The sequence below is a fragment of the Stenella coeruleoalba genome (assembly GCF_951394435.1).
Source record: "Stenella coeruleoalba genome assembly, chromosome: 1".
NCBI classification, from domain to species: domain Eukaryota; kingdom Metazoa; phylum Chordata; class Mammalia; order Artiodactyla; family Delphinidae; genus Stenella; species Stenella coeruleoalba.
The window spans coordinates 20,500,431-20,525,580 of NC_137169.1; the positions used below are offsets into that span (position 1 = coordinate 20,500,431).

General features: G+C 46.0%; 1 protein-coding gene across 1 annotated transcript; it reads left to right on the forward strand.

The window, feature by feature from the left end:
* Positions 1-438: 438 nt before the first annotated feature.
* HMGN2 (high mobility group nucleosomal binding domain 2) lies at positions 439-4,191 on the forward strand. Its single transcript, XM_079920987.1, has 6 exons — positions 439-632; positions 1,632-1,676; positions 1,878-1,907; positions 2,274-2,324; positions 2,758-2,853; positions 3,348-4,191. The coding sequence occupies exons 1-6, from the start codon at positions 618-620 to the stop codon at positions 3,381-3,383; spliced, it is 273 nt and encodes a 90-aa protein (XP_079777113.1). The 5' UTR covers positions 439-617; the 3' UTR covers positions 3,384-4,191.
* Positions 4,192-25,150: the final 20,959 nt, after the last annotated feature.

Below are 25,150 nucleotides of genomic sequence, written 5' to 3' on the forward strand. Positions count from 1 at the left end.
GCGTCAGCCTTGGCCCTGGGAACTGCAGCTTGTGCCTCCAAGCCGCGCGCTTCCTCCCGCCTCCGGCGGAGAAGGGCAGTGCGGCCAGGCCTAGCAAACCCTTCTTCTGGGGCCCCCAGCGGGAACAGGAAGGAAAGCGGCTGAGATGCGCCCTAAGTGTCGCATGGCTTGGAGAAGTGGGTAGCTCGGTTGCATAAGGTGGAAGGAACTTGGTAGTTTGGAAAAGCCAGCTCTTGGCGGGAGCCGAAACCCAGAGCCCGCCGAGTCGCACCACCCTCCCTCATTTATTGCCCTCGACGCGCGCCTCCCCCACTGCGCCCCCACCCCCTAGGCGCGCCGCCGTCTCGCGCGCCCTCCCCCCCATACCCCCCTCCTCACTCCCTCCAGAGGAGGTGAGTTTAAACCCCGCCCACGTGACCCCAGCTGGGCCAATGAACGGCGGCGGGAGGTGAAATCCGGTTCTAACCGGTCCGGGGCTCCCAGCGCTATAAAAACTTTATAAACCCCCCGGAGCCCGAGCAGTGTGAAGAAGAGGCGAGAGCGACCCTTGGACTGGCCAAAGCCGCGCGCCACTGCATCCCCGTGTCCAGCGCATACGTCCCGCCGCCGTCGCCACCATGCCCAAGAGAAAGGTACGTGGCGCGAGGGCCCCAGGCGCTGGGCCGCCGCCGCCGCCACCACCGCCACCACCACCACCAATGCAGCAGCCGCCGCCGCTTCCCCGGCTTTGGGAAGCGCGAATCAGCGGCGAGCTGGAGCAGACTCAGCCCCCCGGCGCGGTAGCTCGAGGCGGTGTCAGGCGGCCCCGGGCTAACCCTGCGCGGCTTGGCTGCCCGCGGGCGCCAGAGGCCATATTGGAGGAGCGGCGGCCGCGGCGGGAGGAGCCATGTTGGCGGCTGTTTATCCCGCTCCCCTTGGGCTCGACGTGCCCGCCCCGCGCCCCCTCCCCCCATCGCTAGCCCCCCCCCCCTTCCCCGCGGGCGGGCAATTCAAACCCGAAAGGGCGGGAAGGCGGCATTCGGGGTTGGCGGGCGGGGGAACGCGCTGCCGCCAAAAAACCGCCGCCGTGAGGGGGCGGGGCCTTCTTCCCTGGGGGCGGGACTTCGCAGTGTGGCCCCACCTCCACCGCGCGCCGCCCACGGCCCCCGCGCACGAGACTCGCCCCGGTGCGCGCCGCTGCCGCCCACGAGTTCCCCCGGCGGCGTGCTCCTCCCGTCTCCCGCCCTCGACGGCTGCCATGGCAACGGCGCTCGGGCCCCGCCTCCGGAGGGGTTTGTTTGCTCCTAGTACAGCTGTTGCTTCTGCCTGGCGCGGCGGCGCGGGCTGCGCTTCGCGCGCCTCGCTCCAGCTTTGCGCGCGCTTCGCGGGGCCCCGCCGTCCCTGCGCGTTATGAGCCAGACCGGGTGTGAGGCTGGCACATAACAGCGTTCCTAGCGCTTTCTGAGCACTTCGGGGATTTGCATAGGAGCTGGGGATGCTACAAACTGAGGATTTGTATGTCTTAGGAAAGTTGTGTGCAAGATTCCCTTCGATTTTTTTTCTCCCCCCTTTAGGACTTCGTTAAGTTTACTGAATCATTAAGAACTGCTTCAGAAACTGCAGCTTTCTTAGCTTTTGCTTGTTTTTTATAGGCTGAAGGGGATGCTAAAGGAGATAAAACCAAGGTGAAGGATGAAGTAAGTCTTACTCTCACTGCTTTTGGAGTCTCACAAAGCCTTGGGCTCCTTTAGTGGTAATTAACCATATTCATAGTCCTGAATTTGCCTCAGTAAGCTCTCTTTACTTCCTGTAGTCTAGAACAATTCAGGTGCAAAACTTTTTTGTATTTAAGTGGTTCAACTGTCCTATTTGTAATTTTCTTTATTTTTTTTAAATAGCCACAGAGAAGATCTGCAAGGTTATCTGCTGTAAGTGTGTCTGCTTTTAAATTTTCATATTATTCCCTGAAACTAAAAAGCATTGAAAAACGGTTCCCTTTGCTTCCCATGAATTACGGTCAGTGGCTGGTATTGAATGACTTACTCTGCTATGGACTCTTGCCCATTTGGAATTTGCTCGTTCTGAAATTGTGATGGCTGTAGCCAAAGTGGGACACTTCCGAGTGTTACTTGAGTGGGTTTCTGAAGATATGAAGTTCTAATGGAAAGCCCGCCACAAACTTTACAAAGTAGGAGAAACTTCTATGCCAGTGGTGCTGTGGTTTGGTTGTGGGTTGTTTTCTTTGGTCCATTGTACTAATGTTCTCTGCTTTCCTTTTCTCCCCCAAATAAAAGAAACCTATTCCTCCAAAGCCAGAGCCCAAGCCTAAAAAGGCCCCTGCAAAGGTGAGTAGGACGGTGAGACAAACATGCATCTAGGATTTACATAAAAGCCTGAACAGTTTCCCATGTTGCTGACAGGGAGACCTGCTATATAACAACTTCATCTGTTGACACAGAGTTGAGATTTGACAGAGTTAATAGGACTGGTCCTTAACCAAGAACTCTGTCTTCAATTTACAGGAAACTGTACACTTGGGTATTAAACAAGTGCAAGTGTTTAAGCTGTCTTATTCTATTATTTACATTCAGATAAAGAATTCCGTGTATTGAAGACCACAGTTTGGCCTTGTTTTTATGAATGGGGGAGGGTATGTAGTTTATTTGTGTATCTTATATTTGATCAACAGCCCTACTTTGTGCAGAGCTTTGTAGACTTGTATCCCGGTGATATGAAATGAGGAGAAACAGCTTTTTTCCCCCCATCCCCCCATTTTAGAAGGGAGAGAAGGTACCCAAAGGGAAAAAGGGGAAAGCTGATGCTGGCAAGGATGGGAATAATCCTGCAGAAAATGGAGATGCCAAAACAGACCAGGTACAACTATTTTCACTTTACGTTAAGTCTGCCCATTCAATCAGTTAATGATCCCAAAAGCTTTTGTGGCCTTTTTATTACATCTGTGTCACTCCAAGTGCACCTTTTAGTCTGGAATTTGCTTGTGGTTTTTTTCTGTGAGTTTAATCTGGATTCTTGAAGGCTCTGCCGTCCAATAAAGAGAGCTGTGGTATGAGCCTTGTCCTGTCGTTAGGTGTCGCGCTCATGCTACACCATGGTTTTCAAGTTGGGAATAACCTCAGATCTTGTAATACTGGTGTGCCCCCTTCCCCAGTTTTACAGTAAGGTCCAGAGGGGAAGTGACTTAGCAAAGTTACCTGCCAAGTCATTTTCAAAAGAAGTACTGAGTCTCAGTGTCAAAGTACCTAAAACCTGAACTTTGGCCTGGGAGCAAAGTAATGCTATAAATGAAATATAAATGAAGATAGTTTCCACATCTATATATTGTATTCATCTGTCTGTTTTTCTTTTAGGCACAGAAAGCTGAAGGTGCTGGAGATGCCAAGTGAAGTGTGCATTTTTGATAACTGTGTACTTCTGGTGACTGTACAGTTTGAAATACTATTTTTTATCAAGTTTTATAAAAATGCAGAATTTTGTTTTACTTTTTTTTTTTTAAGCTATGTTGTTAGCATACAGAACACTTCATTGTTGTTTTTTGGGGGAAGAGCACATGTCACTAATAGATTGTCTCTGAAGCTGGATTGACATGGGAGAAAAACACCTTTCCCGTCTGGTTTTGAGAGACTTCCTCTTGGTTCCCAGGAAGGAGGGGGTTCCTTGATACTGACACACAGTAGCCACCTTGGCACAAATGCCTTGTGGTGTGGAAACTAAAGTTAGTTTTTATGTTCTCTTCTCCCTCTCCACCTTCAGCATAGACTTGACTCCCTTAAACCCAGAGACCTGTTGGAACCTGACCCCCAAAAATTGGTTACCAGTATGTCAGGCAATCTGGACTTTGCATTGTCACCATTGAGATGGCGTCCCTCAAAAGAGCAGCGGTTCCTTTTTTAGATTGTGGATCTTCAGATTGATACTTTTGCCATTTTCATTTCCTGAAAGTCAGGGTCGGCTTGTGAAAAGTTGTTAAACAACATACTAAATGTGAAATGTCAACCCTCACTCTAAACTTTCCCTGTTCAGAGCATCACATGAAGACTTCATGGGGTTTTATAGTGGCTTTCTGATTTTGGTAGTCCATTGCAAAAGGGAGTTTGAAAGTTGTATACTGTTAACGATTGTCTGCCCATGTCCTGCCTGAAATACCATGATTGTTTATGAAAAGTATCTTTAATAAAGCTGGATACAGTTTGACTTGGAATGCTGCCTCTAATCTTTTCCCAGGAGTGGGGGAGCCTGGTTTCTCCAAGTCTCTTGGGACAGGATGCATTCTGGTGTGAGGTGTAGAGGTTCCATGTACAGTCAGTCTTTATGGTCCATCTGTAGAACACAGTGCTACGTGGACTTGGGAAAGATCCCAGGAGTAGACAGGTGGTGAGAGGCTGGGAGCAGAGAAGTGGTTTCTGTACTTGGTTATGTAGAACTACCTGAAGTGTATTTTTAAATGCAGGTATTTGGTAGATCTGAGGTTTGGGCCTGGCAGCTGATGGTACAAGAGCCTTTCCACTTCATTCACATTTAAGATCTCTGTAAAATTAGCAAGTTAATAGATAACGGCTGTATAGTCCTTGTGCGAGAAGAAAATGCCTGTGTGTCTACACGGTTGACCATAAGATGTGTAAGGCAGATGGCGCCCTGCTGTTGAGCAGACCTGCAAATCTTCTGTGAATTGGTTAAATTCTTGTCCTTGTTGGTAAACTGCTCTAGCTCCAAAAGCAAAGACATTAATGGGGACTTTGCTGATTGCCTTATTCTGGAGACCCTTCAGAGAACCCCTTTCCTCTAGGGAAATAGCAAGAAGTTATGTTAGGAAATAGAACTTGTAATAAATTGATGCTTGCAATTTGAATTTGCTTTCATGGGTCACCTGTTGTTTGAGAGGAATAAAGTAAATTGGAGGCTATTTTAAAAGAAAATCTTACATTGCTTTATCCCTTTAGTCAAAATGGTAGAGCTTTCATATCAGTTAAGCTCTTCATTGATAAGTTTTCTGTGTATTATCTCCAATCTTCAGTTTTGAGATAGTTGTGTAATGCAAGTGTTTAACACCCTTTTTACCGATGAGGAAACAGCTCACATGAAGAGACTTGTTCAAGGTTACGTGTACATCTAAAGAGAAGCGGTTATGAGTACATCTAATGAGTAGCAGAGTCCTGGTTCAAACCGCCAACTTTAGTCAAAAATAGTTTCTGAGTTCGACTTTTAAGGGGCACCTTTTGGATAAAGTAACGTTTGCCCACTTGGGCAATTTCCAGGCATTTGCTTCCATTATTGCTGAAATAGTTCTAGGATGTAGGTTGTTAATTTTTATTCGGGGATGGTGTCATCTTCCGGAGTGGAGCCTGATACAGCTGTTAGGAGTGGGGGTATGGCAACTTGTTACTTGCACAGAAGTTGCAGGATTTGAGGAAAGCCACAGTTGGGGTTATCTCATTAGTATTTGTTAAAAGAGTTCAGGTTGTCGAGACGTGTTGAGCCATGGACCATGCTAGAAGTTCGGCCAGATGCTCTCCTTTAATCTTAGGGTCAATCCTGTGTAGGTATTACCCCCATTTGATAGCTAAGAAACACATTCAGATATGAAGTGACTGGCTTGGGTTATACTCAGTAGTAACCATTTTTTTGTGTTACCTAGAAATTAGGATGAGAAGAGTGAACTTGAACTTTTTTTTCCTTCCCAGAAAATATTTGCCGATTTGACTGGCTGTGGACCATGAGAGTGCCTGGGCTTAAAAATCAAGAAACCAAATGTGAAAACCTGGTGAGGACATTTACAACAGCCATAATAGTTTGATCAGTGGCAGTCCTGACCTGAACTAAAAATAATCAGAGAATATAAAAATGGATTCCCTTCCCCTTAGTCCTGTCTCCAAGCCCATTTGGGAAGAGTTACTGGCGACTCTGCTTTGGCTCTTTAAATTAAAAAAAAATCAAACGGCTAAAACAGGATTTATTCCCTAAGAGAAGTACTGAGGTAGAGTGGTTCTAAGGACCTGGGTGGTTATTTCCAACTTTGCTGCTCTGCCGCTCTCAGAATGTTGTCCACCCACCTCAGCAGTCAGCTGCTCCAGACCTCAACTTGACACCAGTGTCCAGAGGCAGAAGATTGTTTCTTTTTTTCTCCTTAAGAAGAGTGAATTATGCAGGACTTCCCTGGTGATTCCTGGCTGGGGAACTGAGATCCCGCATGCTGCTTGGTGTGGTAAAAAAAAGAACAATGAGTTATTTCCCAGAAGTGCCTTAGTAGCTTGTGTCTAATTGGGCAGAAGTAGGTCACCTGCCCAGTCTTAAACCAATCGTGGCAAGAGGGATGAAACCACAGAATCTGTTTCGGATTCAGCCAGAATTATTGAAATTGAATCGGGAAGGGATAGATGATGACAGAAGAAGGGTTGAGTGGACAATCACTGCTGCACTCGGTTCCTGTGATGTCTCCAAGCCTCACCTTGCGTGGCTTGAGTGCAGTATTTGACACTGCTGAGCACAAGCCTCCCACCTTTATTTTAAGTTGAGAAATAATTCAGACACCATGAAATTCACCATGTTAAAGCCTGTAGTTCAGTGGTTTTTAGAATACTCACAAGTTGTGCAACAATTACCAGTAATTCCAGAATATTCTTAGCACTCCAGAAAGAAACCTCATACCTATTAGCAGTTGTTCCCCATTCCCTCTCCCCCCAGCCCTAGGCAACCACTAATCCACATTGTCTTTACTTTTTACTTTTTTTTTTTTTTTTTTGGCTATGTTGGGTCTTCGTTGCTGCGCACGGGCTTTCTCTAGTTGCGGTGAGCGGGGGCTACTCTTCACTGCGGTGCGCAGGCTTCTCATTTCGGTGGCTTCTCGTTGCGGAGCACAGACTCTAGAGTGCAGGCTCAGCAGTTGTGGCACACGGACTTAGTTGCGGCATGTGGGATCTTCCCAGACCAGGGCTTGAACCCGTGTCCCTTGCCTTGGCAGGCGGATTCTTAACCACTGCGCCACGAGAGAAGTATGTACTTCATTTTATTGCTAAATGTCCATTGTATGGATGATATACCATATTTTATCCATTGATGAGTTGGACGTTCAGGTTGTTTCCACCTTTTGGCTATTACGAATACTGCTATGAGTATTGTGTACAAATTTCTGTGTGAACATGTTTCCAGTTCTTTGGGGTATATACATAGGAGTGGAATTGCTGGGCCATATGCCATCTCTTAACTTTTTGAGGAACCAACAGTTTTCCAAAGCAGCTGTGCCATTTTACATTCCTACCAGTGATGTATGAGGGTTCCAGTTTCCCCACATCCTTGTCAACACATACTTTTCTGTTTTATTATAGGCATCCTGGTGGGTATGCAGTGATATTTCATTGTGGTATTGATTTGCATTTCCCTAATGACTAGGATGTTGAGCATCTTTTCAGGTGCTTATTGGCTATTTGTGGGGTTTTTTTTGCCGCATGGCATGTGGGATCCTAGTTCCCTGACCAAGGATTGAACCTGCAGTGGAAGCATGGAGTCCTAACCACCAGACCACCAGGGAATTCCTTTTTTTTTTTTTTGAGAAATGTTTATTGAAATCCTTTGCCCATTTAAAAATATTTATTTATTTGGTTGCAGCGGGTCTTAGTTGCAACATGCAGGATCTTTAGTTGCAGCATGTTGGATCTAGTTCCCTGACCAGGGATTGAACCTGGGCCCCCTGCATTGGGAGCATGGAGTCTTAGACTATTTTATTTTTGGTTGCTTGTCCTTTGGTGTCATATCTAAATCCACCATTGCCTAGTCCAAGGTCATAAAGATTTACACTTATGTCTTCTAAGAGTTTTAAGTAATTTTAGCTCTTAAATTTAGGTTTTTGAACCATTTTGAGTTAATTTTTGTATATGGTGTGAGGTCCAAGCATTCCCTCTTTTTTTTTTTTTTTTTTTTTAAATTTTCTTTTGCGGTACGCGGGCCTCTCACTCTCCCTTCGCGGAGCACAGGCTCCGGACGCGCAGGCTCAGCGGCCATGGGTAACGGGCCCAGCCGCTCCGCGGCATGCGGGATATTCCCAGACCGGGGCACAAACCCGTGTCCCCTGCATCAGCAGGTGGACTCTCAACCACTGCGCCACCAGGGAAGCCCAAATTTATATATATATATTTTTTTAATTTTTATTTTTGGTTGCGTTGGGTCTTTGTGCGGGCTTCTCATTGCAGTGGCTTCTCGTTGCAGAGCATGGGCTCTCTAGGCGCGCGGGCTTCAGTAGTTGTGGCACATGGGCTCGGTAGTTGTGACACACAAGCTCTAGAGCGCAGGCTCAGTAGTTGGGGCACATGGGCTTAGTTGCTCTGCAGCATGTGGGATCTTCCCCGACTAGGGCTTGAACCTGTGTCCCCTGCATTGGCAGGCGGATTCTTAGCCACTGTGCCACCAGGGAAGCCCCCACATCTCTCTTGAGTTTAGTGTTTCCACCAACTTCCTGTGCAATCCCACCTAGACATACCACAGGACCCCAAATTCAGCGTGACCAAAATGGAACTCATCTTGTTCTTCACAAACTGATGTCCCCTGCTGGTCCCACATCTGGTAAAAGCATTCCATCCCTCAAGCAATCATCCTGAAAGTTAGCCCAGATGCCCACCTCCCTCCCCATTATCACTCATTTCCAGTGAGTGCCTAAATCATGGTGAACTTTGGGAAAAATTTTTTTCATTTTTTTTGTCATGGAAAATTTTAAATATGTGCAAAACTAGAATAATGTAACAAACCCCCATGTACCTGTCACATAGCTTCTGTAATTATCAACTCGTGGCCAGTCTTGTTTTATTTAGTACCACTGTCTGCTTACTTCTCTTACTATAACCTGACATCATGTTTCATCCATAAATACTTCAGTATATATCTTTAAAGGTATGGACTTTTTAAAATACTATACCAGTAGCATATCAAAAACATTAATTCCTTAATATTATGAAATACTCAAGTTCTCAAATTTCTAAGTGTCTTTTTATTTAAATAAATTTACTTATTTATTTTTGGCTGTGTTGGGTCTTTGTTGCGGCAAGTAGGGGCTACTCTTTGTTGCAGTGGGCAGACTTCTCATTGCAGTCGCTTCTCTCATTGTGGAGCATGGACTCTAGGTGCGTGGGCTTCAGTAGTTGTGGCATGTGGGCTCAGTAGTTGTGGCTCACGGGCTCTAGAGCACAGGCTCCTCAGTAGTTGTGGCGCACGGGCTTAGTTGCTCCGCGGCATGTGGGATCTTCCCGGACCAGGGATCGAACCTGTGTCCCCTGCATTGGCAGGCGGATTCTCAACCACTGCGCCACCAGGGAAGCCCTTTTTTTTTTTTTTAAGTAATTTTTTTGTTTGAGAATCCAAACAGGGTCTCATATTGCAATTGGTTTTAAACTTACTTAGTATACTTCCTCCCTGTGTGGCTTGCCCCTAACTGGATACACATTTATATTATTAACCTGTTTTATTTTTACATTCTTTAAGAATTTTTTAGTTTAATTTTTTTTTTTTCCTGCACCGTGAGGCTTACAGGATCTTAGTTTCTTGACCAGGGATTGAACCCATGCCCCCTGCAGTGGAAGCACGGAGTCCTAACCACTGGACTGCCAGGGAATTACCTAGTTTAATTTTGCTTATGTGAAGTAATTATATAGTTCCAGGTCTAATCTACAAAACAAGATGTAGTCAGAGAAGTCTAGCTTCTGTTCCTTTATCATTCTCTGCCTTATGCCCTCTAACAGATAAATAATGTTATATTCCCCCTTTCTTATATAAAGATAGCATACATTTCCCCACCTTGCTTATTCACTTAACAGTATAATCTGGAGATGTGTGACAGATCCCTCACTCCTTTTACAGCAGCATTCATCATATTGTTTTGTGTTATATTTACATGTATTTCAAGTTTTTTGTATATAGTTCTTCTTATGTAGTATATATTTTTTCTCTTTTAGTTTTTTTTTTTTAGCTGTTTGGTTTTGTTGTTGAGAAAGGTGTGTGTTTTTGCTCAGTGGTTAACTTTATATTGGTGCCTTTATATAATAACCTTAGTCTCTTCCAGCCCAGCCTCCCAATTCACTGACTTTTTTCACTTTTTCTCTGCCAGTCACCTCCTCTCTTAATGTCTTCATTTCTCACCCAAGTTAGGTTGCATTGCCCAGCATTGAAGCCACACTCAGCTCCCTTCTCCCACCTCCGTCATCTCACCCAGCACTTAGCCAGTATGTGCATGCAGACAGCTGAACGCTGCAGAAAACACCCACTGCTGTGCAGCTGAACTCACTTCACAGTTAAGACCACATTTCAAATGGGCCCCAAACACTGCCAACCCCCCTGTTACATTTCCCTGAAAGATTCACCTTTCCTCTCTCAGATAACCTGTTCCACACCTTTACCTCATCTCCCCTCTGCAACACCCCATCTCCATCCTCATCGGTGACTTCCCCTCAAGTTTCATAGTCATGGAAGATGCAGTCGAGAGGAGCCCCCTCATCTTCCCACCTCCTCCCCTACCACCTGCATCCCCTCCTCTTATGGGGGTAGACCTCTCTTCTCTAAGTCCAAGCCTTCAACTTGTCATCCAGATCCATCCCTCTCAGCTCCTCTAAGACTAAACCCTTGCAGGTGTCCCCTTTTTCTCTTGCCTTATCCATTTCTCCTCTACTGGATCATTCCTGTGGGCAAACACACCAAACCTCAAAAGCATCTTCCCTTGGCCCTCTTGAGCCACCACCCCATTTTTCTGCTCTGCTTCACAGCAAAACTACTCAAGGAAGTTGTCTGTTTTCTCCATCACCACTTTCTCTCCCCGCAGTCTCTCCTCAACCCGCTCCAGTAAGGAGGATTTTGCCTCTCCCCCACCTGTTAAACAGGCCACAGTGGTGTACATATTGCCAGAGTCAAAAATTCTCCCCTATCTCCTTTTTCCTCTCAACGAACCTCTTAGGTGTCCACAACCAGTGTTCTGATTTTAAGTACCATCTACGTGACAGTGACTCAAATTCTTATCTCCAGACAGAACCTCTCCCCTCAGATCCAGACTTAGACCACTTAATAGACTTCACCAATCTAACAAAAATTTATTAATTTTCCTAACAAAGAATCTTTTCCCTCAGGCTTTCCCCATCTAAGTAAGTGGCACCATCGTCCACCAAAACCTTAATTTCTCTCTCCCAGTCCATCAGTCCATTCATGATCAATCCATTGATAAAATTCTATTGGCTCAATTTTTAAAATCTGTTTTGGACCCAACCAGTGTACATCATCCTACCTACAGTGGACGCAGACTCTATGAGGTTCCTCAGCTGCCTCTTCAGCTCTCATTTGGATCCCACCTGCACCAAGCCAGCCCTCCACTTGCAGACTTGGATGAAAGACCACTCCTGGGCCATGAGATCTGGCTTCCTAAAAGGCAGCCAAGTGGCTGGTTGATTTGGTCCAGAACTGTGGAGTCATTAGCTCCCCAGAGGCAGAAGTTGAAAGATAGCAAACAGGCGATGAAAGGGGAGGGAACTGGGCTGGTAAACACCTCTGTCTGCCTCCAAGTTTCCTCCTTTAAGCTCTTCCAGGAAAGGCTCTTGTGCCAAGCAGATACACCCTCTGAATGTCCTGCTGTGTCTCTGCAGCTTGTTGGGAAGCAGTAGCCAGTGTGTAATGCATCCCATTTCATGGCTCTGCATCTTTCCTTTTCCTCACCCTCGTCACCCTGGGCTTGCATCTCCCAAGTAAAGGATCAGCACTTTAATCCTTTCCTCAGCCTTTTCTTTCTCAAGGAAGAAGGTTAATGCCAGGGTAAGACACAACCCCAGTCCAAGCCACTATTAACACTCTCTGGGGCAGTGCCTCAGAATACCTGTGAACTTGTGAGCAGTGCAGGTCTGGAGTCCTACCCCAGACCCACAGACTCAGATTGCTGGAGAAGGGGCTCAGGACTCTGTGATTTTAAAATCTCTTCAGGTGATTCTCGTGTCCACTAAAGTTTGAGGAAGAAGGTTTCTAAAGGAGAAAAACCTGTTGCTGTCTACCCCCTGCTTACTCCCTGCTTGGGTGGTGGCCTATGGCAATGTGAATCTTGGAGTTGCAGCAACTAGTTTGTGACCATAAAGCCAAATGTTGCCAATACACAGGGGATGACAGAGCAGACAGCCTGGGACAGCACTGAGCTGGTGAGCTCATTTTAGAGCTACTCAACTCCAGATACTTCTGTGAGATAATGAGACGGTAATTTGTCAGATTTGTCAGGTAATCTGTTACTTGTAGCTGAAAACAGCCCTGATTCCATATATTGTTTCATTTTATCCTCACATTAATGAGAGGTGGGAATTAATTTCTCGACTTTATAGGTGAAGAAACTGGGTCTCAGAGAAGTTGTGGCCTTACGAGGTCACACGTGCTATAGTGGCACAGCCAGGAGCCCAGCAAGGCCCATCTGGCTCCAGAGCCCCTGTATCCCAAACCATGGCTCTGTCCTGCAAACTGGCTCAGACAACATTTAATCTGCAGTGTGAATGAACGAGTTGAGCTTGGAAATGTGAATGTAAACTGTCAGCCTGGACTGAGCTCTAGACGGGAAGGCTGAAGCATTATTGACTGACCACAGCAGAAACGTGCTCTTCGTTTTCCCACAAAAATGCAGGGAGTAGAGAACGTTTTTCTCAGTTATTCAAAAACTTTATCTTCTTCAGGGCCACAGGTAGAACTGAACAGGAGAGACGGATCTTAAATCACCTTCTAAGAAGTCTGGGTCAAACACTTCAAAGAATCAGAAAGAACCCCAAGGATCACCTTCCACTCTTAATGATGCATAAAGGAAATAGCAACAACTCTGCATCCTTACTGAGGTCTCTATAAGCCTGATACTCTCCTAAACTCTTTATCTGAATTATTTAATTCTTACAACCTAGTAACATCATTGTTCCCATTTTATGGATGGGAGAATTGAGGCACAGGAGAGTTAAAGTAACTTGCCCAAAACTGCATAATTGGCAAGTGACTAAATCTGACTTGAACTTGGGTGGTCTGAGCCAGAAGGCTGCATTAGAAATCTCCACACTATTCTGAGTCCCCGGGAGCTCTCCCTGGGCCACACTGATGGCAGAGTGAAGACCAGAATGTACACCTGCCTTCACTGGTCTAGTCTGCATGATATGCCCCAGCCCTTAAAGCTGCCAACTCCCACCCCACCACCCACCATTTTTCTACCACTGAACCTCTGAATGTATCCAGCTTCCCTGCTGGTGCTACCACCCCACACGGGGTCGCCAGTAACTCTGTCTCCTGCTGCTGCTATCAGACAAAACTGGCCCTTGGGACCCCATCTCTTACCCACTATGTTTAACAGAAAAAAACTTTACCCCCTCTCACTTCCTTTACCAGGGCTGGAGGTTTAGCTGAGCAAAGACTAGTTTCTGGGATGTTTTTATTCTTACTAAGATCACTTTGTGCTAAATGTACGACGTACATTATCTCAAACCCACACAACAGTATTTTACAAAAAAGAACACTGAAGCCCAGAGCAGTTAGTAAGTTGTCCAAACTCCTGACCTCTGTGCTGGGAGAAGGCAGTGTCCGTGGTGCCACAGGTGGGCACTGCTCCCATGCTCCTGGCATAGCCCCAGTTGAGCCCAGCAGGCACCATGCCCAAGCAAGGACCCCATTTCCACTCCCAGCACAGGGGCCCAGATCCCTCTCAGTCCCTGGGCCCAAAAGGAACCTTCTTGGCTACTCTGACCTTTGGCTGCTCTGGAGCTGGGGGAAATGGTGGGGCCCTGACAGGGCCTGCGTGGCAGGGGACCAGCCAGAGGCTGGATGCTTCCCCAGAGAGTTTTAGCAGTTGAGGACACAGTGGTCACTGCTGGGCAGCGGAGTCAACAATGACTTTTGTTTCTTATTCTTACCTGCTTGCCCATATGTTCTAAATTTTCCACACAGCCCATGTATTCCTTGAATGGGCTGGGAGGGAGGTGTGAGGGGAGTGTTTTCTTTGCCTTCTAAACATAAATGTATTGCCTGCTCACTATAAAAATATTCTTTGAAACAATTCAAAGATTAGAAACATAGAGGAACCGTGAAAATCCCCGTCACCTCCCCAAACCCACTGTCCTCCCAGAGGCAGCCACGACCATGTTGGTGCGGACCCCTTGAGCCCCAAGAAAGGCATGGAGGAAAGAGGTGGGCCCGAATGTGTCCAGTCTCCTGTCTCCTCCGTCTCCAGCCTTGGTTCTACCCTTGCCGTCTCTTTTCTCTGACCCAGGTGAGAAGCTCAACCCCTTTCTGGATTCTACCCTGAAACTCATGCACCCAGGACATTGGTCGGTCAGCCAACTAGAATTCACAAAGGGTTCGGGGGTTCCTTGAAGGGTTCACATTGTACCCCATGCAGCAACCAATTTTAAGCATCATCTCGGGTTCAAAGTCCTTTCAGCCACCCCTGCCGATAAGAAATACCCCCTGCCTGGTCCTTTGCCCCATACATCCCACCATCTTGCCCCTCGCCCATTCTTCCCTGACTCGGGAAATTCAAATTCTCCTCCTTCCCTTACCCAAGCAGTTCAGCTCCCCAGCTCCTCGTGGAGCCAACACAAAGGCCTTCCATTGTCCTGGGCCCACCCTCCTCAGCAGGCATCTGTGGTAGTACGTTTCATTTTTTCCTGCTGCTCTCATGGACTGGGATTGGAGCTCTCATAAGGAGGCTTCTGCATACATCTGGGTTACATATTTAACATATATAGTTGGGAGGTGGGGTTTTTTTTTTGTTTGCACGAGTGAAATCATGTTGTACCCAGTGGTCGGTGACTGGCTGGTTTCACTCAACCTAAAGCACAGACATCTTCCAGATCACCAGTAATAATGGCTGAACTTCTTAAGAACTTAGCTTGTGCTGGGCACCTTATATCTTTGCTGTCCCAACCTGATAGCCACTAGCCACATGTGGCTACTCAGCTCTTGAAATGTGGCTGGTGTTACTGAGGAACTAAGTTTAAATTTTTATTTAATTTTAATTAAATTTAAAAATATTTGTTTGCTAAATACCACTTTATTTTTTGGTAGAACTATGTTTTACTTTATTACATTGCTTGAGATATTCTTGTATAGCTCAAATGTGCTATAGGTGTAAAATACCAGATTTCGAAGACTTAGTAGGAGAAAAAGAATGGAAGATATCTCATTAATAATTTTTATATTGATTTCATGTTACAATGATACTTTGGATATACAGTATTATGTTCAAATATATATTATTAAAATTAATTCTACCTGTTTCTTTTTACTTTTTTAACATGGCTACTAGAAAGCTTAAAATTATATATGTGGGTTGTATTATATTTCAGTTGGACAGTGCTCCTTTATATACAGTACCTCATTATTCCACAGATTTGTTCAACAGATACTTATTGAATAGCTTCTTTGTGCCAGCACTAGGCTAGGCACTGAGGATACAGCAATGAATAAAACAGACCAAAATCCTGCCCTTACAGAGCTTCCATTCTAGATTGCAAATTATTTACAATAACTATACCAGGTAGATACTATTGTTAGCCCATTTTATAGATGAGGAAACTGAGGCACAGAAAAGTTAAATAATTTCCCCAAAGTCACAAAGCTAATGAATGGTTGAGCTGGGATTTGAATCCAAGCATTCTGAGTCCATTGAGGTTAATTTTGAAACTGCTGTGCAATCATGGATATCCAGTATTATACAGTATTAATGTATTATAATTTATCCAACCAGGCCTCTACTGTCCTGTATAAAGGACCGAAACAATAAATGTTATGCGAACAAGTAAACTGTGGGTGAGGGCAAATATAAGATGTTGAAAAGAGACAAGCTTCAGGTCTGAGATTATAAGCAAGGCCAGAGATGAGATGAGGGACATGTTCAGAAAAATGCTCAACATCACTAATTATCAGAGAAATGCAAATCAAAACTACAATGAGCTATCACCTCCCACTGGTCAGAATGGCCATCATTAAAAATCTACAAATAACAAATCCTGGAGAGGGTGCGAAGAAAAGGGAACCCTCGTACACTGTTGGTGGGAATGTAAGTTGGTGCTGCCACTTTGGAAAACAGTATGGAGGTTCCTCAAAGAAATGAAAATAGAGTTGCCAGAGTTGCTGGATTGATCCAGCAATCCCACTCCTGGACATATATCCAGACAAAACTATAATTCAAAAAGATACATGCACCCCTATGTTCATAGCAGCACTATTCACAACAGCCAAGAAACCATGGCTGGTTTCAACCATGGAAACCATGGAAACAACCTAAGTGTCCATCGACAGATGAATGGATAAAGATGTGAGAGATATATATAATAACAGTAGCAATGTTTTCTATGTGCATCATTTAATCGCACAATAACCCTATAAGGTAAGTACTATTATCATCCCATTTTGCAGAAGTGAAAATTGAGGTATAGGAGGAGGCAGCAGAGCTGACTTGAACCCAAGCACTCTTAGATCTATGCTTCTAACCACTGTGCTCTATTGCACCTCTCCTGTTAGTACAATATGACCAACCCCAGGGCACCCAGAAGAGAGCTTTGGCTAAGAGAAGCAGCCTTGATCCCCCAGGCTCTCTGCCTGCCTGCTCGGCCTTTGGGGTGCAGTGAGGAAAGTGGGCTTGAGTCGGCAGACCCAGATTTAATTCCCTGATCATGACTGTGGGCACTTTGCCTCTGTGAGCCTCAGTTTCCCATCTTTAAAATATGGGGTACACGACCAAACATAAGGTGGTAAAGGAGAGGTCTGTAAAAGTACCCAGCACAAAAAATCCTAGAGGACTTCCTGGGGAAGCTGAAGGGAGGAAAAGAGGTTCCTGAGTGGAAAAGGAGGGCAGGCTCGGCTGGGGAGAGGCTGCATGAAGGCAAGGAGTGAGATGAGATGAGGCATGGGGCCAGCACAGCCTGGTCTCAGTGGCCTGGAACCCAGGCTAGGGTGTGCAGTGGTGGGATGGCAGGGCTGGGTGAGGGCTCTGCAGAGGCAGGAGTGAGCCTGAGACGCATGCCATACTCCGCCCCTCACCCTGGGCCCCCTCACAGGTCCCTAGCCATCCTGCAAGATCCTGGTCACTGATCAGTGTATCTAAAGCCCAAGTCCCCTGCCTCTGGCTGTGGCCCCACTCTGCAGACATTCAGCCAGGCTCAGAACCTTAGAGACCTTTGAATCACTTCCCTCCTCCTGGCCATGTCTCCCTCAGCTTTCAAAGTCCATCTCCAGGGCATCCTCCTCCAGGAAGCCTTCCCTGATGCCCTCACCAGCATAGTTCATAGCCTATCTCACCAAACCTGGAGTTACAGACATTCACATGCACCTGAGTCTGCAGAGCCCAGGGGCAGGCCCAGGCCCAGCACCAAACAAAGGCTCAGGGCTGGTTTCACTCAACTGGAGCCCAGCAGGTACTGAGACCTGTCACTTCCTCTCTCAGGACTTCTGCCCCTTGCCTGTGCTCTGGCTGTGCCCTCTCCCTCCCAAGTCACTGCCATACCTCCTCCGTGGTCTCCCCTTCAAACTCTTCTCCATCCCACCATCTCGGCGAGATGACACCTACTTTCATTTGGTTCCTTCAACAATTATTGGTACAGTAAATGACTATAGGTAACAATACTGTATTATATATTTGAAAGTTGCCAAGAGGGTAGATGGTAAAAGTCCATCACAGGGAAAAAAAAATCGTTGTAACTGTGCTGATGGATGTTAACTAAACTTATTGTGGTAATGATTTGCCAATATATACAAATATTGAATCAAATAAAACTAATACAAGGTTATATGTTGATTATATCTCAATAAAAATAAATCATTTTTTAAAATTTATCAAGCCCCCTTCTGCAGGCTAGGCTTGGTCCCAGGTGCTAGGGATACAATGGCAAATAAAACAGCCAGGTTCCATCCCTCACAACGCTCATATTCTATGGGGGATTCTGACGTTAAATCCAGAAGCCCCTCAATGGCCACACAACTGCAAACTGTGGTAAGAGGCCTGCAGAAAAAGACTATGGTTTAAGACTCAGACTGTGGGTGGGGGAGGGATAAACTGAAAGATTGGGTTGGACATATACACACTACTCTATATAAGATAGATAACTAATAAGGACCTACTGGATGGCACAGGGAACTCTACTCAGTACTCTGTAATGACCTATATGGGAAAAGAATCTAAAAAAGAGTGAAGATATGTATAACTGACTCACTTTGCTGTACACCTGAAATTAACACAACATTGTAAATTAACTATACTCCAATAAAAATTATTTAAAAAATAGAATTAAAAAACATGATTAATACAAAAAAAAAAAGAATCAGACTGCGGCCTCCTGAGGCCAGTATGGGAGTGTGGAGGGGCCAGGTGAGGGGCTGAGGCTGGGGAGAAGACATGTCAGGCACAGGAAACTGCTGGAGGGGCCAGAGTGGAGTGTGATGGATGGAAGACAGGCTGGAGGGTGAGGGGTCACGTGATACAGGTCCTGTGTGCAGGTGAAGACCCGCTCTCACCTGCTGGTCACTCCCTTACTCCCAGACCTTCTGTGGCTCCCTTTGGCCGCACACTCCACGGCCCTTAGTTGGCCTCCGAGGTCTACACTAGAGGGAGAAAGGTCATTCTCGTTTCCTCTCCCCTCTTCACCCACCCATGTCCACTCACAAACATTTATCAAATGTCTCTGGTAACCAGACAGCTGGGCATATATACACAATACGCATATCTGGGTTTATATACAGCAGGCAACAAAATGGACACGGTGCCTGCCCTTTGCAGGTTACAGTCTGTCTACGTTCTACATGGTTGCTTCCAGCTCTACAGCCATCACCTTTCCAATCCAGCCAGCATTCACCTTGATCTCCAGTGGCTTCCTCACTGTCTCCGACTCCACGAATGTTCCTCACGTGTCTTCTCTACACTGAAGCAACGTGCATATTTTATTATTTTTTTTAAAGTAGATGCAAGATATGTCTTAGTTTTCTTTTTAATATTTATTTATTTATTTTATTATTTATTTTGGCTGCGATGGGTCTTAGTTGCGGCATGCATGTGGGATCTAGTCCCCTGACCAGTGTTTGAACCTGGGCCCCCTGCAGTGGGAGCACGGAGTCTTACCCACTGGACTGCCAGGGAAGTCCCTCTACACTGAGGCAAGGTGCATATTTTAAAGATACAACTCTGCATTTCTTAAGTCTGAGTCATCTTGCCATTGTTCTTGTCTTGGCCTCATGTTTGTTTCCTCTGTAGCTCTCACAGTCTGTAATTATTAATCTGTTTACTGGTTTAGGTAAAAATGGAAGCTCTGAAAATTATGGCAAATTGAACATATGTGTCTAATTTCAGTCCCTCCCCAAACTCCACTAAAACTACAGAAAGAGGGCTTTCCTTGTGGCACAGTGGTTAAGAATCCGCCTCCCAATGCAGGGGACACGTGTTCGAGCCCCGGTCCGGGAAGACGCTCATGTCGCGGAGCAACTAAGCCCGTGCGCCACAACTACTGAGCTGGCGCTCTAGAGCCCGCGAGCCACAACTACTGAGCCCATGTGCCACAACTACTGAAGCCCACGTGCCTAGAGCTTGTGCTCCGCAACAAGAGAAGCCAGCACAATGAGAAGCCTGTGCACCACAATGAAGAGTAGCCCCCGCTCGCCGCAATTAGAGAAAGCCTGCAGGCAGCAATGAAGACCCAACGCAGCCAAAAGTAAATAAATAAAAATAAAAAATTTTAAAAAAGCACAAACCCACTGAGACGAGGAGAATGAGGGAAGCTGGAAAACAGATGGTTGGATGGTAACTACACAGCAAACCCAAGGAAACTACTGCCTAACCTGGACGTGGGGAAGGAGAGCCAACCCAATTTAGATGACAGACTCCCCCAAAAGGCTCAGGTACCTGTTTAAATGGGGGTGGGAGTATTAAATAGAAGAGGTTGGAAGATGTTCCGGGATCAGAATTGTTAGGTCCCTACGTCCCTTCCCCAATCCTGGCAGGAAACTGGAGGTTTATTCTCTAAAGAGAATTAAACAGAATCACTGGGATGGGAAACTGCAGGCACAGTGGAGGTCGGAGGTATCTCCCAAATCAGGCAATGAAGTGACCATATACACTGTGATGGCTGAGACACCCCCCAACCTGTTTCCTCCCAGAAAGCTGGCACCCATGGCTTTGCTCTCTGGGCAAGAGGATCAGAAAAATTTCTCTCAAAGCTAATCTGACCAGGCTGAGAGGAAGGACATAAGGTCACATCTTCAGAGAGATAAGAAAACATAGTGCATCCAGGATGCAAGAACAGGATGTTATTTTAAAAAGAAACTAACAAGGGACTTCCCTGGTGGTCCAGAGGTTAAGACTCCACGCTCCAAATGCAGGGGGCCTGGGTTCAATCCCTGGTCAGGGAACTGGATCCTGCATGCCACAACTAAGAGGCTGCATGCCACAGCTAAAAATCCCACACGCCGCAAGGAAGATCCCGCGTGCCGCAACTAAGACCCAGCACAGCTAAAAAAATAAAAAAAGAAAGAAGAAAAAAAAACCAAACATCAACAACAAAAAGACCTTGCAATTAAAAATTAAATGGAAGGGATTGAAGATAAATTTGAGGAAATCTTCCAGAAAGTAAAACAAAGAGAAAAAGAGAGAGAAAAGCAGAGAGAAAAAAAGAAAATTAGAGTACTGGTCCGGGATACTCAACATCTGAATAATAGATATTACAGAAAGAGAAAGCAGAACAGAGAGGAGTCATCAATTAAAAATGGAAGAAAATTCCCAGAACTGAAGGACATACGGTTCCATGTTGAAAGGCACCTCCAAGTGCTCAGTGCCATGGGTAGCAACAGACCTGTCCCAGAGGTACCATCGTGAGACATCAGAACCATGGTGGTCAGGGAGGTGTGGAGTGGGACACAAAGAGAAGACCCTGTAGCTTCCAAAGTAGAAAAGGAACTACACACAAAGCACCAGGAATCAGGATGCTTTGGACTTCTCAATAGTAACACTAAAAGAAAATAATCCCCAAAGATAGTTGTTTTTTTTCTTTTTTTTAATTTAGGCTGTGCCGGCTCTTAGTTGCGGCACGTGGGATCCTTCATTGTGACATGCGTGCAGGATCTAGTTCCCTGACCAGGGATCAAACCCAGGCCACCTGCATTGGGAGCACGGAGTCTTACCCACTGGACCACCAGGGAAGTCCCTCCAATGAGAGTTTTTTATAATAATGATGGCAAAACACCTATAGAACTTCTTATGTGCCAGGCACTGTTCTAAGAGTCTTCATATATCCTGTACCGAAGCACATTATTAAGGGGAAGGTAGAATGAAGGTATTTGCAGACTTGCAAGGTTTCAAAAATGTCACCTCACACACCCTCTTTCCCAAGAAAATGTTGGAATAGGTGCTCCACCAAAAGGAGAGAGTAAAGAAAGCAGCAGTCCCAGGGAAATCCAACACAGAAGCGAGGTGACATGCTCATGAAGACCGCAGGATCAGAGGCGGGCTCACCTAGAAGCCTAAGCTTCTGCTTCCTGCACATTCCGTGGGCCGCTGCGAGTGCTGGGAGTTGTAGAGGGTTCTCTAGGCAGATGGGAGAAACCAATCAGAGAGCACTGTTGCTAGATTGCTCAACGAGAGCTCAGAAGAAAAGGTCCTGAGTCTCTAAGGGATCTCAAGCTCCAGGAATTTATTGATTTATCAATCCAAATAAATTACAGCTAACTTTGTATTCCTTTTTTTAAAGGGCCCCCAGATTGTATAAACTTTAAACCCTACAAAGTCTGGATGTTTCCCTGCCCAGAATAATAGCCGTTCACCAGATATAAAGGTCAAACGCTCCAGACTGGAGCAGAAGAAAAGTTTCTTCAAGAAGATGGAATTGACAGGGATTTCCCTGGTGGTCCAGTGGTTGGGACTTCGCCTTCCAGTGCAGAGGGAGCTAAGATCCCACATGCCTCACGGCCAAAAAACCAAAACATAAAACAGAAGCAATATTGTAAATTCAATAAAAACTTTAAAAATGGTCCACACTAGGGACTTCCCTGGTGGCATGGTGGTTAAGAATCTTCCTGCCAATGCAGGGGACACAGGTTCTAAGCCCTGGCCTGGGAAGATCCCACATGGCCTGGCAACGAACAGTAGCTTCTGCTCGCCACAGCTAGAGAAAGCCCGCATGCAGCAGGGAAGGCCCAACACAGCCATAAATAAATAAATTAAAAAAAAAAAAAAAGGTCCACACTAAAAAAAAAAAAGATGGAATTGACAGAACACATGATGTGGTAGTCATGGAGTCTGCCTCCCAGAGTCCCCTTCAAGGAAGGGCTTGTGGCCCAGCTGTGGGGAGTTCGAGCAGCAGACCACCTCCAGCTGTCAGCTCCTTCAGGTTCGCTCTCCGATGCAGAGAGCTACCTCACCGAAGATCAGATCCTTCCTGGGGCAGCCCATAGGCAGGACTGAGCCAGGCAGGGTATAAAGCCCTGGCCATTTCAGCAGGGCTCAGGACACTCATAGGATGGGCCATACTTGCTCCAAGGCTTCCTGCCAGGTGGGCGGAGGCTTTCCAGGCCTCAGTGCAGTTCCTCTGCCTCCGCCCAATCCTGCTTCCGCCCACTTCCTCTCACAGGTGTTGATCCCTAGTAAACCTGTCTTATCTCCACCTCCGCTTCCAGAGACACCAATCTGAGACACCTGATACGTAGGAACCTCTTGAGAAGAGATTTAGATAACTGGTGGAGGGTGGAATACACAGAAACTAAGCAAGTGACACAACAGGACAATTGTTGACTCTGGGAAAAACAAAAAGTTGTACAGGAAAGGAAAAGTAATCATAGCTTACATATAATAATGTAAACAAAGACTACTGAACGAACCAAAATTATGTTGGCAATTTGAGGATGTGGGGATTATGTGTATGGTGGCGCAGGTGATGGGGAAAGACAAAACTTTATCTTCCATAGTAGAAAGTCAAGAGATAGTGTTTAAAACTGAAATGTCTAGAAATGGCGAAACAAGATTACTAGGAGACTGGTTCAAGATGGCGGAGTAGAAAGACGTGCTCTCACTCTCTCTTGCGACAGCACCAGAATCACAACTAACCGCTGAACGATCATCGACAGGAAGACACTGGAACTCACCAAAAAAGATACTCCACATCCAAAGACAAAGGAGAAGCCGCAATGAGACGGTAGGAGGGGCGCAATCACAATAAAATCAAATCCCATAACTGCGGGGTGGGTGACTCACAAACTGGAGAACAATTATACCACAGAAGTCCACCCACTGGAGTGAAGGTTCTGAGCCCCACGTCAGGCTTCCCAACCTGGGGGTCCGGCAATGGGAGGAGGAATTCCTAGAGAATCATACTTCGAAGGCTAGCGGGATTTGATTGCAGGACTTAGACAGGACTAGCGGAAACAGAGATTCCACTCTTGGAGAGCGCACACAAAGTAGTGTGTGCATCGGGACCCAGGGAAAGGAGCAGTGATCCCATAGGAGGCTGAACCAGACCTACCTGCTAGTGTTGGAGGGTCTCCTGCAGAGGCGGGGGGTGTCTGTGGCTCACCATGGGGACAAGGACACTGGCAGCAAAAGATCTGGGAAGTACTGCTTGGTGTGAGCCCTCCCAGAGTCTGCCGTTAGCCCCATCAAAGAGCCAGGTAGGCTCCAGTGCTAGGTCGCCTCAGGCCAAACAACCAACAGGGAGGGAACCCAGGCCCACCCAACAGCAGACAAGCGGATAAAAGTTTTACTGAGCTCTGACAACAGAGAAACACCCAGCTCTACCCACCACCAGTCCCTCCCATCAGGAAGCCTGCACAAGCCTCTTAGATAGCCTCATCCACCAGAGGGCAGACAGCAGAAGCAAGGAGAACTACAGTTCTGCAGCCTGTGGAACAAAAACCACATTCACAGAAAGACAGACAAAATGAAAAGGCAGAGGACTTTGTACCAGATGAAGGAACAAGATAAAACCTCAGAAAAACAACTAAATGAAGTGGAGATAGGCAACCTTCCAGAAAAAGAATTCAGAATAATGATAGTGAAGATGATCCAGGACCTCAGAAAAAGAATGGAGGCAAAGATCAAGAAGATGCAAGAAATGTTTAACAAAGACCTAGAAGAATTAAAGAACAAACATCTAGGGACTTCCCTGGTGGCACAGTGGTTAAGAATCCGCCTGCCAGTGCAGGGGACACGGGTTCGAGCCCTGGTCCAGGAAGATCCCACATGCCGCGGAGCAACTAAGCCCATGCGCCACAACTACTGAGCCTGCGCTCTAGAGCACGTGAGCCATAACTACTGAGCCCACGTGCTACAACTACTGAAGCCCGTGTGCCAGAACGAAGAGTAGCCCCCACTTGCCACAACTAGAGAAAGCCCATGCACAGAACGAAGACCCAATGCAGCCAAAGATAAATAAATTAATTAAATAAATTTAAAAAAAACACCTAGAAGAATTAAAGAACAAACAGAGATGAACAATACAATAACTGAAATAAAAAATACACTTGAAGGAATCAATAGCAGAATAACTGAGGCAGAAGAACAGATAAGTGGAAGACAGAATGGTGGAATTCACTGCCACGGAACAGAATAAAGAAAAAAGAATAAAAAGAAATGAAGACAGCCTAAGAGACCTCTGGGACAACATTAAACGCAACAACGTTTGCATTAAGGGGTCCTAGAAGGCGAAGAGAGAGAGAAAGGACCCGAGAAAATATCTGAAGACATTATAGTCGAAAACTTCCCTAACAGGGGAAAGGAAATAGTTGCCCAAGTCCAGAAAGCGCAGACAGTCCCACACAGGATAAACCCAAAGAGAAACATGCCGAGACACACAGTAATCAAACTGACAAAAATTAAAGACAAAGAAAAATTATTGAAAGCAACAAGGGAAAAATGACAAATAACATACAAGGGAACTCCCATAAGGTTAACAGCCGATTTCTCAGCAGAAACTCTACAAGCCAGAAGGGAGTGGCATGATATACTTAAAGTGATGAAAGGGAAGAACCTACAACCAAGATTACTCTACCCGGCAAGGATCTCATTCAGTTTCAGTGGAGAAATCAAAAGCTTTACAGACAAGCAAAAGCTAAGAGAATTCAGCACCACCAAACCAGCTCTACAACAAATGCTAAAGGAACTTCTCTAAGCGGGAAACACAAGAGAAGAAAAGGACCTACAAAATAAACCCATAAC

Excerpts from the sequence above, each read along its gene's own strand:
- HMGN2 (XM_079920987.1), top strand. Across the intron at positions 1,677-1,877 it reads AAACCAAGGTGAAGGATGAA|CCACAGAGAAGATCTGCAAG; the intron begins GTAAGTCTTACT and ends TTTTTTAAATAG. Across the intron at positions 2,325-2,757 it reads CTAAAAAGGCCCCTGCAAAG|AAGGGAGAGAAGGTACCCAA; the intron begins GTGAGTAGGACG and ends CCCCCATTTTAG.